This window comes from Gekko japonicus, unplaced genomic scaffold, assembly GCF_001447785.1.
Source record: "Gekko japonicus isolate JY-2015 unplaced genomic scaffold, Gekko_japonicus_V1.1 scaffold296, whole genome shotgun sequence".
Taxonomy (NCBI): domain Eukaryota; kingdom Metazoa; phylum Chordata; class Lepidosauria; order Squamata; family Gekkonidae; genus Gekko; species Gekko japonicus.
In genome coordinates this window covers 868,323-886,742 of record NW_015177014.1, presented here as the reverse complement: position 1 = coordinate 886,742, position 18,420 = coordinate 868,323, and the positions used below count along the sequence as shown (strand labels likewise).

Genomic DNA, 18,420 nt, shown 5'->3' with positions numbered 1-18,420 from the left:
TCGTCGCTTTCTTCTGCGCCCTCTCAATTTTGTCCACATCATTTTTGAAGTGAGGCCTCCAGAACTGCCTTGGGGCAGTTCCACCAGACCTGTCTTGCTTTGGTAGCCTTATTTTGTCCCAGGGCCAAGATGTGGCCTGTCCAAGGCAGTATACGCAGGGGCTATGACCTCCTGCGATTTAGATGCTGTGGCCGTTTTAATACAACACAAGACTGAATTTGCCTTTTTTTACTACTGCATCACACTGACTGCTCATATTTAGTTTACAGTCCACTCTTACCCCAAGATCTTTCGCATACACTACTCCCCAGAAATGTATTCCCCATCCAGTATTTGTGCTTGACATTTTGTGGCCCAGATGTAATACTGCACATTTATCTTTGTTGAATTTCATCTTGTTTGCAACTGCCCATTTCACCAGAGTATTCAGGTCTTGTTGAATTTTAACTCTATCTTCTTGGGTGTTTGCTACTCCTCCCAATTTGGTATCATCAGCAAATTTAATGAGATCATTAATAAAAATATTGAAAAGTACTGGGCCCAAAACTGAACCCTGTGGCACCCCACTGGACACCTCCCTCCAATCTGATGAAACGCCATTGACCACCACTCTTTGTGTGCTGTCCTCTAACCAGTTCCCTGTCCACAGTCTTCCTGTTTGCCCATCAGAATGTCATGGGAAACCTTATCAAACGCTTTACTGAGATCCAGGTAAATCACATCAACAGAGTTCCCATGATCCAGAGTTCCCATGATCCAGTAAGCCCATCACATGATCAAAGAAGGAAACCAGGTTGGTCTGACAAGATCTGTTGGGGACAAAACCATGCTGACTTCCCTGGATCACTAAGTGGTCTTTCAGACGCTTACAGATCGATCCTTCTTCCCTTTCTTAAAGATTGGGATGTCTCAGCATGGCCGTTCATGTGCACTGAAATCCAAGGCATATTTACTCAGAATCAGTTTCCAATGAGTTCTGTGGGGGTTACTTCTTAATATGTATGTTTATGATTGTAGCCTGTTCTGGTTAGACCACGGTTGAAGCAGCAGTGAGAAAGATCCAACTGAGCATTGGTTACAGTAGGAGGAGAACTGGTGAAAATCACCTATCCCCTTGTTTGTATGGATCTTTTCCATGGGAATTAACGGGAGGTAAGGGTTAGCACTGCTGGTGCTTGGAGATGTTTTCCAGGGCAGATGTACTTTGTTTGAGGGTATGATTTGGCCTTGTGAGCCAGCTATCATGAATTTTCCATGGATATGGCCTAGCTATTGTTTAATCAACATGCTTCTAATAAATGTAATAATTCCTCCACAAACACACAACACCTTTCTTAATTGTTGGGAACAGTTCTTTCTGGCTGTGCCCTCTAGAATGTTGACTGATTCTTTCTCGTTATGGGTTGCAGTCCCACTTCCAATTTTGTGAGGGCATTTGGAAACAATTTAAGGAGTTAAACAGGACCTGCTAAATTTTGCTTTAATTAGTTTGATAATACATTTGTTGTTGTTTTGGGGCACATGCGGAAGGCTAGATACTCTGAATAACTATTCAGTAGATCCTCAAATAACTCTTTTGGCGTAACTACTGGCAATGACGATTTCATCTGAACCAGTGGGAATGGCACTACCTGATTCTCTGCAGCACTGGGCCCTTCCTCAACATCTCACAATGTCTCTTTGTACTTACGTGCCCATATATGTTCATACATAAATAGAAAAGGGTCACACAAGGGTTACAGCCATTTTCACAGTACATTAATAATAGAAATTATTTTAAATCACTATATTATGATAACATGCATGTGTTAACTATAAAAATAAAATGCAAGTATATGGCTCACCTTAAAGATTCCTTGAATTCCCCCGTTGTTGTTATTTTAAAAAGTGGCTAGAAATAAATGCTATACTTACTATAAATAAACACATTAACACCTTAATAAGACTCTTGTTGATCAGAAGTGGATGATGATGACTCTGGGTTAGATCCTACCAGTTTTTCTGCTGGTGCAAAAAGCAGGATGACTGACCTTGCCTGATTCCTCTCCTTGCTGCAGCCTCATTCTGCATCCCATTAGATTGGCTGGAGGTCAAAAGGGGCCTGTTTTTCCTCTTGAATCATCAGGAAAGTTAGTATGAGCCTATCCACCATCTTTTCCCTCCCACATGTCTCTGCTGAAGGTCCATGTTGACCCATTTTGGAAATCAGCAGAATAGGCAAATGTGTTGCTCAAATCAAACTGCATCAAATAATGCAACATAGTGCAACGACAAAAGCCTGGAGAAATTATGAAAATGTTAATATTAAGAGGCATACTCTTCCAATTGTCCATGAGAAATAAGGAGGCAGTTGTGTGCCATGGCCAGTGGACTCATCTTCAGCTTGGTTTCATAGTCTTTTGAACCAAATGAAACAGTGTTCTTCCTCCAGCTTTTGACTGCACCTTGCACTTTGTATTTATGTATTAATGTTTTATGGTATGATGTATATTCTGTATTTTAATGTAATTTATGTTTTAATGGAAGCCGCCCTGAGCCCGCTTGCGGGGAGGGCGGGGTATAAATCTAAGTAAATAAATAATAAATAAATAAATCTGTGTGTGCTTTCTAACAAAAAAATACTTTGGGGGAAGTTTTTCAGCCCCAATGAAAAGTGTGGCCCAGCAATGTCTATAACTGGTTTCAAAGCTTAAACAAGGGAGAAATCACTGCCCAGGAAAAGATACAGCAAGCAAACAATATGAACAAAAGATTCATTTATTTTATTTATATATATATATATATATCTATATATATATATAGATATCTAATAAGTTGTAATAGTCTCTGGGGTTTAAAATGTATTTTTGCTATTTTCAATGCTTTAAAAATTATAATTCAAACATTTAAATACTGTTATATACATTATGATTCCATTTCTTATTTCTAAACATGAATGGTATAGTTTTCCAAGTATAAACCCAGATGGGGAGAAGCAAGTTAGTTCCTTTAAACATCACAGTCTTTAGAAGGGCAGATCATACACCTGTAGACTTGACTATGAAAAAGCCAATCTTCCAATGCTCTTGTACAGTTTATCTTGTTTTATTTTTGAATTAAACAGAAGGGTAGACTGGCCAGTATTCTGTCAATTTTATAGGGTGGTGTTTTTTTTTAGATCTCATACCTATTTTATATAAAATAACAAAATATACAGGGAAAGCTCAATTTGTTAATTTTAGTTCATACACATTACAAGTAAATAAAAGACTTTATGTATGGCTTTGCAAAGGTAGATTATGAAGTGACTTCTGTTTATTTATTTAAAAGCATTTTAAGAGAACGTGTTAGTGTGCTTACAATAGTGGCCATGGTAGTCGAATGACGAGCCAAGAGTTTAATGCTAGAGTCACTGGAGGTCTTACCAGACACTGCTTCTGCAGCCTTTAGAAGACAAATGTAGTTTATTACAACCTCATCTATTTTAGCTACAATTTCCTCCTGCTGTGTTTCAGAGTTCATGATTTTAACTAAACGCATGCAGGCTTCTGTTAAGCAACAGAGTACTTGAAAGCTAGAAGTCATAGCTACGAGCATTTCCTCAGGGCTTTTTTCAGCCATGGCCATTTTCCTGCAGGCACTTCCCAACTGTCTTGATTCTACAGATAACAGTTGTTTGTACTGAGAAAGCTGAAGGTCATATGTTTCTTGACATACATTGTCCCCTTTTCCCACACTGGATCGAACCAGACAGAGGAGCTCATTTGCATCCTTTTGTGCTGCAAGGAATCCATCAGGCACTGCGTAATTCTTCTCCTTCATCAAACTGAGCCTTGCAATTTGTGCATCGAAGGACATATTGCTGAGATTCTCATGGATTCTACCATCCTGGTCTTCTGGCTTGTTCGTGTCGTTTTGGCTGTTTCCAATATCTCCGGGGGATTCTACACTTTCTTTCTCATTGTCCTCACTTAGAGCAGAACAAACTTGACTAGATTTTTCGGCTGCTTCACGCTCTTTCTTGGGTTGATAGAGACATGAAAGCTGTGTGCTATCTTTATGTTCATCGTCATCGTCATCGTCTTCAGCAGTTGCTCTTTTTAGGAAACAAGAGCTGAAGGGTCCACGACATTTCCAGTTGCTGGCGTCTAGCTTCGGTAAGGGTAATGTTCTATACTGTCTGGAATCCTTTTGGATGGTGTTCAAATCGGAAGACCTTTTACTGCTCATGCTGACATTCACCGAGCTCTGGGAATAACTTTTGGATAACATTTTGTCCAGAGGAAGTTGTCCTCTTTTTTCTAATTTTGATTTGTTTGCTTCACCGATGTCCATACAGATCAAACTCACGGTGGCTTTCTTTTTTTCCTCAAGAAACATCTCAGTGCCTGTAGGTTCTGCAACCACACTGTTGCTACGGCGCAAAACCTTCTTCTTGTGTGGCATTCTGAGGCTTCCTCCCATCATATCATATGGCCATAAACGAACCATTATCCCACCTGGCTGGTTGACTTTGGGAGCATCAAAAGAGTCTTGATTTTGACTTGGCACCTTTGATTCTGAGTGAATGTGGGATGATAGCATGATGGAGTCAGCTCTGGGCTGTTTAGAAAAAGCTGAAGGCATGCCTCCTCCTCTTCCAGTCACAGGCTCTGTGAAAGCTACACTAGGGGTAGCAGAAGAACAGAGAGCATCATTAAGCATCAATCTTAGAGCATGCTGACAATAGAACATTTCAGTCTTTTATCATTAAACATTTTTAGAAAGCCTTATCATTATAAACTTTTCAGGCTTTCAGATATGGTTGATACTACAACCACGTACAGTTCTTTCAGAAGACATAAAATTCATTACAATGATCACTGTAAATCAGTCATGTTGTCTCTCTGCTACGGTGTGAGTCTGGCTTCTCAATACGAACGACAGACTTACATGCCAATAAATGGAATGTTCATTACATTGTGAGTCTTTCAACTTCCTTGCCTCCAAACCTTCAGTCATACTGTGTACATTTTATATGTTCATTCATTCCGTTATTAATTAAAAATTAGAAACTTTTAAACATTGTGAAATGGGTTGAATAAGGAGTAGGTTTACCCTGCCTTTCTCACCAATGAAAGCATAAACTGTCTTATATAATTCTCATTGCCTTCAATTTACCCTCGTAACAACCCTGTGGGGTACGTTACACTAAGCGTGAGTGAGTCCAAGATCACCCATTCATGGCAGAGCAGGGTTTGAACTGGAGTCCCCTAGATCCTAGTCTGAGACTCTTTCCACTATACCACACTGGCTTTCATGTGGTAGCTGCTGTCAAATAGTAGTGAGTTGCCAGCATGGCTGAGTCATGTAAGTTGTGTGGTAGTGAGTCACCTGATGGTTGCTACAAGGCTAAACAGCCATGAAAAGGGCCCCACCCCACTCCACCCCCTGCCTTTTACTGACAGAAACCATGAGTTGAAAGCTGGCAGTATTGTGATTTCCCAGCAACCCTACAACAGTCACTGAGATCTCAGAGGGCATCCATTTCTTAAAGTTACATGTACTGCTTCTATTATTCATTTTTAATTATTTTTTTTCATCTTTCAGATATTCCTGCAAGCCTGGGGCTTTTTCAGGTTTGTAGAAAGATCTGGCTTGTCCCAGTCTCCAAATTTAAGTATCCAGATATGGGACCATGTCGAGAATTAGATTTATTTATGTATTTAAAATATTTACTAGCTGCCTTTCTGCCTTATGGGAACTCAGTGTGAACAGCAATATATTTATGTTTTGTGATATGCATGTGGGTTTGTGCTTTACCACAGAAATGGGTTGGTAAGTATGAAAAGTGATGCTAAAATTAATATTGTAACACTTGGGGTTCCCTCAGATGGATCTTTATGACTTTAAATTGCACCCTTGGCTTTTATACGTAATCAGATTAATGCTTTGTGGCTGCCATACCTGTAGTTTCTTTAATCTTGGGGATTCTGTGACATCCATCTCTTAAAGTGCCAAATAGAGGGTCAGCAGAATTAACTGTGGAATGCGTAACAGGCACTGCCATTCTATGATACACAGTTTCAGACTGTGGATGCTCCTTGTATGTTGCTCCATGGCTGGGAAGCATGGCTGCTCTTTCATCTGCTGGAATATAGCTCATACCTTTTACCATTGTGTCAGGCATAATGTGCTTAACATCCGAGTCACAAAGAGGAGATTCAACCGGGGTTCCACATGTGCTGCTGCCTGTGCTGCATCCTGCTTCCACCGAAGAGCACTGTGAGCTTTGTAGTGAGAAATGACCTTCACTCTGCAAGGATGACATCCGCTTAGCTAAGTGATACTCGCACAATCTAGTCACACTCTGTTCTGCTTCTGGAAGCTTTGAGGAATGCTCATCTGCTGATAAGCCAATGTCTTCAGAGTTATTTAGGTCTTTGTGTGAAGACACAGTGGTCACCTCGGATGCAAAATTTTCCTTCGGCCCATGCCCTAAAATACCATCATGGTCAGTCTCATCTCTACAGTCCATCTCTGTTTTCCCAAGACTAGAACATCTTTGAACAGTCTTCCCATTAACTGGTTCTGAATTTGGTTTCTCTACTGCTCCTTCGTCTGAAGCAGCATACCATCTTTGGCCATCCTTGTGAAAGGCAGTTCTCTCAACATTAAAAGTGCTTATGCATTGACCCTCTCTTGAGGGAAGAGTGCCGATTTTGCCCTTTTGCTCATCAGTTTCTGTTTTTTTAGTCCCCTGCTGTTTTTTCATAACAGCGTTGCCATCAGGGGTTGCTTTTGCTTCCCCATCAGTAACCTTATTTTTCCGTTTAGTAGTGCAAGAATACACCACAGACCCTATGTGCAGCTTGCTAAAATATTCAGTAACAGATTTTGTTTCCATGGTTTCTGGTTCCATCTCCATGTTGTCTGAATGAAGAATCTGTTTCGAAGGCACAACTTTTGACTGCAGCTCTGTAACTTGCTGATTAGCTGAAGACTGTGAGGTTTTCATAAGAAGCCCTCCAGCCTGATTCTTGGTGATGGAAAATTCGGCCTGAGAGTCCACAAGGGGTTGATAACCTTCATTTGCAGACAAAAACATACGTGTGGCATTCTCAGTCAGTTTCTGTGCTGTGGCCAATTCAGAACTTTCAGTCATTTCAGAAGAGTTTGTTTCATTGCCAGAATCGGATGATGATTCAGGGCTATATGCTCTCAAGATGGCTACACCTGCATGCCACGAAAAATAAGAGCCAATTAATGAAATCATGTCAGGCACTTGAATAAAATGATAAGAAAATGGGATAGGTTAGCTTAAAAATGGTTCTAAAATACTGATTCACATATAGCACAGTTTCCAAGAAAGGCAACTTAACATAATGGTAGTTCTATAAAGTGATATGTACAGGTGATGGCAAAAGGAAAAAAAAAAATGTAAAAAGATGGAATGTTGCCAAAAAGGCTAATGGTGAAAAAGCGAATGGTGAAAAATGGATGGAATTATATGATTTTTTTTCAATGAATAAATGTAACAGTAGTGAAAGAACCTGAATTGTCACTTGTCTGCTGTTCCTCTGAAGCCGCCAAGGCCTCCAGTGCTTGAAGAGTAGAAACCACAGCATCATCCAGCCTCTTTTCACATTTTTCCTCGACGTGAGTAGGGACCGCATCAATAAGTGACACGGGAATATCATCACTACCTAAGCAACTAGTTTGCTCCTTGTTTTCTCTGTACTGTGTTGTATGATTCTGAGAATCTTCTTCATCGGAGCTATCCCTAAATCCAGGGGGAGGAGCAGCAATGGCCATGTTTAGAGAATGCAACAGGAAGTCATCTTCATTATCATCCCCTTCTGGAGGCGGGAGTGATGTCAGATCAATGATGTCATCACTGGACCCTGAAAGGCTGAGGAGAGCAGGCCTACCGATTTCTCCCACCATAATGTCTTCCTCACAGCTTACTTCATCTTCATCCTCAGCATCATCCGTGGTCTCTGCATAGCAAATGTCATGCAGCAAAGGCTCTTCTATTCCTTCAGCAGCTCCAAATATTTTGTTATCATTTAAGCCTGAATACACAGCATTAGCAGCAAACTGAATGCTTTCTGCATCCGGGGACAACTCCAAACCCTTAATGTCATTGGCATGGCTCATATAAAGAGCTCTTTGCTTATCTAATGCTTCTGGGCTTTCGTCCAACAGTCTCTCATAGCCAAGAGTTTGGGGATTAATGCCATCTAAACCATGATCTCCAAATATAAAGGATACTTTTGCTGCCCTTGGAGATCCCTGTGCTTTCTTGCTGGAATCCAGTCCTGAGTATGACAGCGCAGACTGCTGGTTTAAACTTCTGTTTTCTTCTGCCTCTGGAGAGTCATTTTGTTTATCCAGCTGCTGATCAAGCTCACTGGAATGATAAACATTTTCTATGTACAGATGCCTGTGATCTTTTGGGCATAAGGTGCTGTCAGAAGCATCTGCAGTTTTTTGTTTCGAGTCTACAAACATGTGCGTCTCCTGCTCCCCCTCTGCTGGAAAAATTGTGGTTTTTGCTACACAGTTCCACTCAGAGCCATGGAGATTATGCTTCACCTTGGTTTCAATCCCTAAATAACGGACAAAAGAAAAAAGATCAACTTAATTTATGCCATTTAGAATACTTTTATATTAAAATATTAATTATTCTTAAATATACATTTAAATATACCTAAGTTCATAACCTCAGACTCATTTCCTAGCAGCTATATCTGATTTCATCTTCTCTTTTTCACTTATGAACTTTTTAGTGCATTTTAAATCTCCTTAATCATTATTGCAATACATATAAATTTATTAAATAATAGCCTCCTCTTCTTAGCTTCTCTTTAACCTAGGATATTTAAACAAGTTTTGCATTACAACTTGACTAAATAACTTTTTTAGAAACCCCCTGGAGACCTCTCTACCTATAGGAACCTCTGTAGGAACTTCTCTACCTCTATAGGAACCCTAATAAATGTATCTGTAAACTTAGTTTGAGATTAGATATGTACAAGAAGGGGGACCCGCGATACTCGCGGGGGGAGGAGAAGCTCCACGGGAGAAGGAAGCAGCTGCAGGTGAACCTTCTCCTGTCCCCATCCCCGGCACCCAGGCCAGGCCTGCACCCCTCCAAGCTTCCCTCTTCCCCTAGCAGCAGCAGCGAGGCTTTGTTGGCCTGCCGAACTTTCTCCCTCCCTCCCCTCCCTCCGGCAGCGGCGGCGGCAGTGAGGCTTTGCTGGCCTGCCAAGCTTTCTCCCTCCCCCCTCAGCAGCGGCAGCGAGGGCTTGCTGGCCTGCCAAACTTCCTCCCTCCCTCCCCCGGCTGCAGCAGCAGTGGCAGCGAGGCTTTGCCAGCCCGCTAGGCTTTCTCCCTCCCCCCTCAGCAGCAGTGGCGGCGGTGAGGCCTTGCTGGCCCACCGAACGTTCTCCCTCCCCCCCCCCCGGCAGTGGCAGTGAGGCTTTGCCGACCTGCCAAGCTTTCTTCCTTCCCTCCGGGTGGTGGCGAGGGCTGAGCAGCATACAGCCACTGGCCGGCCAAGCCTTCTCCCCCCACCCCTCCCCTTCTCTGGTGGTGGTGGTGGCAGCGAAGCCATTCTAAGAGCATTGCCAGAGCATGTGCAGGGAATGCTCTTTTACTTTTTGGGGGATTTAATAACCCCCCCCTATATTTTTTTACAGTTTTCAGATTTTTCTGCACACCTGGGCATTGCCCCACGTGCGCAGGAAAATCTCCTTGCCCCAGGTGCCCCCGATGTGCAGATTTAGATATCTGCACGCAGGGGGCACCTTGGGAATCAGATGTATAGATATCTAAAACAAAAATAAATGGAAATCCAAACAAGTAGACCAAATTACTCAGTTTTGATCAACTCAAAAGATAAGGAAATTAGCATGTCCACAGTGATAGCAACCTTAGGGGTCCTTTTCATGGCTGTTATTTCTGTAGGTGGTTACTTTTTTCTTCTCCACATGTGTTTTGCTCTCTCTAGTGGTCGCTTTGATCCTTACTTGCTGTTTCTCTGGTTTTTTTAGGAGCACTTTGTAAAAAAAATGGAGAAACAGGTAGGATCAAAGTGACCACTAGAGGGAGCACAACACATGCAGAAAAGAAAAAACCGACAATACAAAAATGGGCATGCAACTGATGAAATAACAGGTGCAGGAAAACCCTTAATGTTCTCAAGTTCAGAATTTTTAAGATGTTGACCCTGCAGAGCAGATTTCTTGTAGCTTTTGTCTTTATGGAGTTCCACATTTGAGGGAAAAAGCTTGTCCAGAAGGCAAATGGATACATTATTTGCATATGTGACTGGTTTGTGCATGATGGATATTTATTACCTGCTTCACGGCTTCCGCCATTTTTCTTACTGGCCATGTTAAATATTGAGCGCCTGGAATCAACAAGAAGTCTGTAATATCCCGCTGTTAAACAGGCAAGATTCATGGCATCTGAGGATTCCATTAGCAAAGTGATGGGCTACGCAGAAAAGACAGCAAAGTCATGATCGATACTATGCTGCTTGGAAGGACTATAATAAAACCTGTAGGGGAAACTGCAGTAAGCAAAATTCACTAGGGGAATAAAACTGACAGCATGATCTTAAGAATAAGAATCTTAAGAATAATCACGATTATTGAGAAGCAAGTCACATTTTTCAGTAGAGAGCTTCAAATAGTAAGCTTTAGTCCGTGATCTGAATTTTCTAAGAAAACATTTCTACAAATTTTAGAGACATAAAGGATAGCTTTTTACATTCTTTGGATATGCTACCTGACATATTGCTAAAACCCAGAAATATTGAGACTGCTACTAACACTCTGTCTTGGTTAACACTCTGGTATCCTGTCTTGGTTAAAACATATTCATTAAGATATGGTACAAAAAAAATGCTATGCTTCAAAAGCACACTAAGAACTGCAACCGACCGTGTATGGATCTTTCCCACTTCACAGGTGAGAGGGATACAAGTGCATTTTAAAGATTAATGACATCAGTCACAAGAGCAATTTCTGGCCTTGTTTCATTACAGCTAGCAGAGCAGGAAAAAAAGACACCATAGATTTCTCTTTCCTCCAGTGAATTAAACAAGTGCTTTGTACGGAAGTGTGGCAAACCAGCAAAGGCTGTGCCTTAGTATTTTATTTATTTATTTATTTGATTTATACCCCGCCCTCCCCGCGAGCGAGCGGGTATGCACCACAGCTGGATTCTAAGCAACACTGTTGTGATATCACTTGACACACAGGTTATTTACACTAGGGAATAATGAAATGGCAAAGCAATATTTCAAAATATACAGTTACAAGCGTGGGACTCGTGAGAGCTCATTGGGTAGGAGAATCCTGTTCTCCCTTCTCCTTAACGTTCCTTGAGACTCTTGCTGTGAAAATTTGTGCCTTGGGGTAGAAAGCACACAGGGTAGCTTTCTACTCTACTCCCTTCCCCCTCTACCACCAGTTTGGTAACGGTGTGGAGGAGAAAGCATGCTGGATGTGCTTACCACTCCCAAGTCTCCTCCCTTACCACCACTGACCAGGGAATGGGGATCTGAGCTTGGAGCAGATAACACAGGTGCATTTTGGTGTTGGGAAATGGACTGATTTATGGTTTTATATCTGCTACACAAGCAACACATGGACTGTGCACGCATCTGTATACCATGAGCCAAAGAAAGCTGTCTGAATCACCTACTGTGAGAGAGAGATTTCACATAGGGAACGCTTGCCTGCATTTTATGTTAATGTAGACTGCACACATTCAGCGCAAAGGACCATGGGAAGAAGAAGCACATGTTAGCCATTGTGAGCAGAACAACAACTAAGAGGAAGAGATTCCCCCATTACTGGAGAGACGAGATGTCACACAGGACACGGACCTGATCTGCATCTGTATTGCAAGTTTCCTGTTTATGCCTGGGAAAGCCAAGATTCATCTATACTTCAAAGAGGATGCAGGAAGCCAACATTTCACACCTGGCCAGATGGCACTCCATCAGATAAAGTATAGTATTTCAAATATTGGCCCAACCCATAGAATACCTGCCCCTTTCCACATGCACCAATGAGGAAAAACTATGGGATGGACTTGTAGGTAGGTGGGATTACAGATTGGCAAGGTGCCACCCATCTGCAGAATGAACTATAAAAGTAAAGACCCATACCCTAGGTCTTTGCTAGCCACCTCCCTTCTCCACGACCTCTATCTTCTTTTCCTCCTCTCAGGTCAAGCTTTCTATCCAATAATCCCTTTGTCTACTTTAAGATTTCTTGGAACTGCAGCCAAAGAGATCCATGCTTGCTTAGCTGGTTCTAGCAGGTGTGATTTAGCTTAACCCCTTGGCATTACTTTCTACCCCTTTCCAATTGCAACAGACAAGACTTCTGAATAAGCGAATATAAACCAAAATAACTACCTTCCTACCTCCAAGTAACTAAGAAACTATTTTATTTCTATTTCTGTAACTCTAAAGGAAACTTGAATGTATGCGAAGTGAGACTGATTATTTTGTATGTGTGACTTTGATATTGCTTAGTAAAGAGATTATTTGTTTTGGAAAAATACCCGTGTGGTCTAAATTACTGGGACCCTGGGTTCGGACACGGCCCTGGTATAGCTGGTCAGAACTCACATTAAAATTTAGTTAGCCTCAGCTGTAGATAAAGCTGTTGGCGTAACATTGGGGTCCAAGGCTTTCCTTCAGCCACTGGCTAAGGGATGGAAACATGATGCATAATACGTCATTCTTGCCCAAGAGACTGAAGTCCAGGAAGGGAAAATCATAATGCATCAGCAATGAAATATTTTTGGTATGAAAAAATAATATATAGCATCTCGTTTAAAAAGTTATGCATTTGGGGATCAATGCAATCGTTATTTCCATGTGTGTGTGTGAGAGAGAGAGAGAGCATGAACTACTGCATTTCCATAGGGAGAAAATTTAGGAAAATGATCAAAGAGAAGAAAAGTGATTTAGAACAATGAGAAATGTTTTAAAGGATATTTTAAAATCCCTTTTAAGAAGTGGCTTCAGAAGTGGCTTTTTAATTATTAAAAAAAATTGGATAGTTGACATTATAATTATTCTTTCCCCCAGGAAAATGCCCATTGAGGAAAAAATGGAATACTACCCTCCTAAAGGACCCAATACTAGTGCCAGGATTATAATGGATCTCCCATATACTGGGCTGGTCCAGCACTGGCTGCTTTGTGTTCCAAACTGGTTGGAGTGCAATGGTAGAAGGCACACGCTCCCTGCAACTGGGCCGCTGCAGCTTGCCTAGCTCCAAGGATGATGATACGACAGACTCGCTTCTGCAGCTTGCCTTGTATCCAGCAGGGGCAACAAGGGAGACGATATACAGGCCTTCCAAAATCCATATGGCCGGATGTGTCTCTGGAGGCCATCTGACCAGCAGGGACAACAAAATGCCTTGAGCCATCCCTGCCTATATTTGGTGCTGGTAGCTGTGTTTAGTTCTGAAAGAAGGGGAAGAGATAACGTAGATTCTTCAGAATGGTTGATGGGCAAAGTCAACAGACTGGAGGATTAAACCATGCACCATTTCACATCTGAAGAAATACACCTTCACCTTCATTCTAGGTTCCTACATTGACTAAACTCAGTTTTCCTCACAAACTTTTGAAGTGGATTAGAACTCTTTATTCATCTCCCAGATCCAGGGTACTGACTAATGGCATATTTTTTTGCATCATTCCCTCTTGAAAGGGGTACTAGGCAGGGTTGCCCTCTTTCTCTTATTTTTTATCTATGTCTGGAACATCTGGCTTGCGCCATCAGATAAAAATAACATTCATGGCTTTGTACATAACTCTTTGGAATTTAAAATTACTTTTTATGCAGATGATCTTTTATTATTTATTTATTTCAGAACTTCAGTCTTACATTCCTGCATTAATGAATATAATTACTACCTTTGGAGACTTGTCTGGATATTCAGTCAATTGGGCAAAATCTGAGTTGATGCCACTGGGAGACAATATATTGTGGAATGTATTTGGACATTTTTAGTGATACCCAGATGTCATTACATATCTTGGAGCATGAGATATTACACATATGATTATTCTGAGTTTTGACAAGCCAATTGCTGATTTATTTTTGAATTTGGACAGATGAGCAACTTTAAACTTGTCTTTATAGAGCAAAGCAAATAGTCTTAAAATGAATATTATACCTAGGATTATTTATATTTTAGGTACAATTCCTTTCTGTATATCTTGCAGATATATTCATAAAAGTAATACTTTGTTCCAAAAATTTATGTGGGGTTCCTCACTGCCTCAGATTTTCTTTAAAGAGGATTCAACTTCAATTCAATGAAAGAAGATTTGGTTTCTTAATTTATTTCATCAGGCATACTTGTTAATTTGTACTAGTTATTGGGATTACTCCTTGCAGTTGGACTATCCATCCTGGGCTCTTTAGAAGACTTTTTGTCTGGTGCCCCTCTCTAAATGTAATGCATTAGGGTCTACTTATGCTAGAGTGGATCTCATTCCTCCTGTAATTTCTCCAGCTAGAGAAGAATGGCACACAATGCCACAACAATATCAATTTGATCCATTTTGACATGCTAAATTAAATCATGGGCCAGTACAAACCTAAAAATTGGGAATATTTTTTTTTTATGGAAAGCTTGGGCTGATACAGGTTTTTTTATGTGGAACCAATTGATAGACTGTGATGTTGAGCTTTTGTCTTTTTCTCAGTTGAGGTCTAGATCAGACTTGTCAACTGCTGTTAAATGAAAATATTTACAATTGCAACATCTATTGGTATCTAAATATAGCCCTGTGGCATTAAGCATCTCAGAGTCCCCTCTGTTCCTGGAAACTCTAATTGAAGTACTTACCCGATCTCTCTATGCATCCTAAGCTGCAACTTATTAAGCAAAAAAAATATCTTTAAGATATATTGGCCACCATAGCAACTCTTTAGAAAAAGAATGTGTAAAGAGTCTAACTGCTGGCATTATAACGCACTGGATATGTCCCTTAAATATTAGTTATGGGCATGTCCAGTCATTTGGTATTTCTGGGAGGAAGTTATTACTGATATCAATTTTGTACTAAAATGTTTACTGATTTTTAAGGATGTTTATGTACTCTTAAACTATCTGCCCATCTCTTGGAGGCCAATCGATGGTCAATGAGAATGGACCCTCCATGCCCTTACTATGGTTAAAAGACTTGTATTACAGCACTGGAGAGAGAAATGCCCACCTCTGGTAAATCAATGGATTGAGTATCTTAGAACTTTATCAGTATTTGAACACGTGGCATATAGATGACAATTGCATATGGACTTATTTTTAGGTATTTAGAAACCTTTTACAGAAACTTATGTGTCTCTACTTTATATATACTTTCTTTTTTCTTAAAATTTTTTCTTAAAAATAGATTTTGAGTTTTTCCCCTCGTTCTTATTTTTTCTTTTTCTTGAAATAAATAAATAAAAATTTTTAAATTAAAAATTATGTTTAAAACGATGAAAAGAGGTGAATGTTTCCCAAATACTGTTGCAGTTTTAAGGCTGTTGCTACTGGTGGTACTTTGAATTTTGGAGCAAGTAAACCTTTATAGGTCAACCTTTCACAAAGCACGTGTTAGTACACTGAAACTAAAAACAGTCTTTAGGAAGGAAAGGGAGAGAAAATGTCCTAACAAATAATAACTGTAATTTAGCAATTGAATTCTTAATCAGAGAATAAAATTAAAACAAAGCTTCTTTACAATTGCATAATGAGCTTTTGGGGGAACTAAAACATTGCTCCAATATATGGTAAACAAGAACTTAGTGAACTAGATTTGTTGTTGAACTTGCTGAACCACCAAATCTGAAATGGTCAGTAAAACCTTTTGTGGGTTTTATCAGATGTTTGTGAATGTAATCACATTTTTTCTCAGAATGGGATGAAGCAGAAAATGTTAAGGAAGCAATGAAGGTCAATTGACACACAACTTACTTTTACATCTAGCACATGAAGTTCAACTCTAACAGTCGTTTCGTCTTCTGTAAACATCTCAATTCTGTTCACATGGCTGAAATCGGCCAACAGGGCTACCAGGTTTGTTTTGGTGTTTATGACATGGCTGATACCATATCGTGGCCCCACCAACAATGTCACTTCAGAACGTTTCTCCCCCTGCTGCAACATAGGAAGCACAAAAGAAGAGGAACTTTACACAGCAAGGACCTAACTGTACGTGGAATGAAACTGATTATGTTGTACTAAATTCAAATTGTGGATCACATTCTATTCTTCTAAAAGAAGACAGTTTTCAAGTTTCCCCCCCAAGGGAAGACAACTCTATAAGAGAACAATAGGTGATTACAAGATTATTTTCAAGCCATGTTAGAGCTCATTGCATGAGCAGTATCAGTTGAGGCTTAATCATCCTGTTAATTAACTATCCGCAGAGAATTTAGTAAAAACCACCACTAACTAAAGATTTTTTAAAAAGCCTACCAGTAATATTGCCTTGAAAACACGGCCCCCATATAGGCGGAGATCGCTGAGAAACTTGAGATAGTGTACCTTAGCTTGCAGAGCGGATAGCTGAAGGTAAGGATAAAACAGAGTGACAACAGAAATAAGATTAAGTGTTACTATTATCAAACAGATTGGTTATGATTTTACTACCCAGCCGAAAGTGAATGGAATTGGATAAACATACTGCCAAAGGTAAGTATTCTTTAGAGAAATGCCTTGAAATTTAGGGATCAATCCTAAGCAGGTCTATTCAGATATTTGTACCATGTTATTCAATGGGACTTACTCCCAGGAAAGTGTCCTTAGCACTGCAGTCTTAATGGCTTATTTAAAATTAGTGTTATCTAAGCTATTTTGGGAACCTGAAGTTAAAGTCTGCATCAGAAGTAGCCTGACTGTAACAGAAGCACTACTGGAAGGGGTTTGTGTAGAGGAAAGATCTGGACATTAACCACTTCTTCCTTGAAGGTTTTCAGGGATAGATAAGAAATTCCCTCTAGTCAGAAATAGCTGCTCTTTTATTTAAATATTTAGACCCATAGTGTGGTAGATTTTAAAAATGATTTATCTTCAAAATGCTCTAAATTTATTGATTTATCATTCTATAACCGTATCCCATTTGGCTCATGCATATGGTATATGGAATGTGTGAAACTCTTAGCTTCTTTTAAAAGCCACTTGATGTTTAGGTAAAAGGTAAAGGTTCCCTTGCTCGAAAGCCAGTCAAATCCGACTCTAGGGTTGCGGTGCTCATCTCCGTTTCAAAGCCGAAGAGCCAGCGCTGTCCAATGACATTTCCGTGGTCATGTGGCCAGCATGACTAAACACCAAGGGGCACGGAACGCTGTTACCTTCCCACCGATGTGGTACCTATTTATCTACTTGCAATTTCTTGCTTTCAAACTGCTAGGTTGGCAGGAGCTGGAACCAGAGACGGGAGCTCACTCCATCATGCGGCACCCTTGGGTCTCGAACTGCTGAACTACCGACCTTCCACAGCCTGCAGTTCAGCATCTTAAGGCCACTTGCTTAACAAAAAAATACTAGTGGAACCTCATCTAATTTCAGATTTGTCTGGTGTGGCCCACATGTAGGTTTGAGTTGTAATCACTACATCCTTTTCAAGGCAAGAAAGGCAGAACTGTTCCATCTATGTCCTGACGGCTCTCTAAATCTCCTTAATTCCATTTTACTAACCCAAGTTGCTAGCACCAACTGAAGGATATTGCTCATATATGCCTTAGAATTCCATGCTCTAATAATATTTGGTTTACTCTGTTATGACAGTCCCAATGATGTTCCTCCCAGCCTGTTGGTCGTCTTTATCTTGTTACTTGCAAGAAATGACTTAAAATGCAAATGCAGCACCAGCAACCCACATGCAGACTCTCAAAAGTCCTGTTAATATACCTTGATGAAAGGGTAGTCCATAAGGAAGTTGGTCACATGGTTATGGATGCCTAACATTTCCTAGCTGCACTGCTATTACATACCCTTTTTTAACAGAATTCTGCCACTATAATTTTATATTTATATTTTCCTATCATAACTTTAAAAATAAAAGCACATATTTCTGGGAAGACTAAAGGAGAGCAAGAAGCTTTTTCTCTGAAGGAAAGAACCCCCCTTATAGTACCTCCCTCTTGCTTTCTCTCTTACACACTCACACACACACACTTTGGAGTAACTTGAATGGAGATAAGGATGGAAGAAGTTGAGAGGCTGGGAATACGGAATGAGCTTTGAGACTGGCTGAAGATGGGGGTAGCCTGTTTGCTACTAGCAGCAATATATGGAATGGCATGCTTTGCCCCCACCTCAGCTGCTGTGTGGTGGCATCTGGGCCAAGCAAGATGAGCTCCGTGTTTCTCACTGGCTAAGAGAAGTGAGGAGCACAGGTCTTGCAAAGACAGTAACTAGT

General features: G+C 40.5%; 1 protein-coding gene across 1 annotated transcript in view; it reads right to left on the bottom strand.

Moving 5' to 3' along the window:
• Positions 1-3,294: 3,294 nt before the first annotated feature.
• Positions 3,295-18,420, bottom strand: part of FRMPD4 (FERM and PDZ domain containing 4) — a 120,963-nt gene continuing 105,837 nt past the window's right edge. The window contains exons 11-16 of the mRNA XM_015427689.1: positions 16,476-16,565; positions 15,972-16,154; positions 10,323-10,461; positions 7,512-8,570; positions 5,926-7,194; positions 3,295-4,640 (exon numbers count right to left, since the gene is read on the bottom strand). Coding sequence (XP_015283175.1) covers positions 3,295-4,640; positions 5,926-7,194; positions 7,512-8,570; positions 10,323-10,461; positions 15,972-16,154; positions 16,476-16,565 — 4,086 coding nt within the window. The remainder of the gene's footprint in view (positions 4,641-5,925; positions 7,195-7,511; positions 8,571-10,322; positions 10,462-15,971; positions 16,155-16,475; positions 16,566-18,420) is intronic.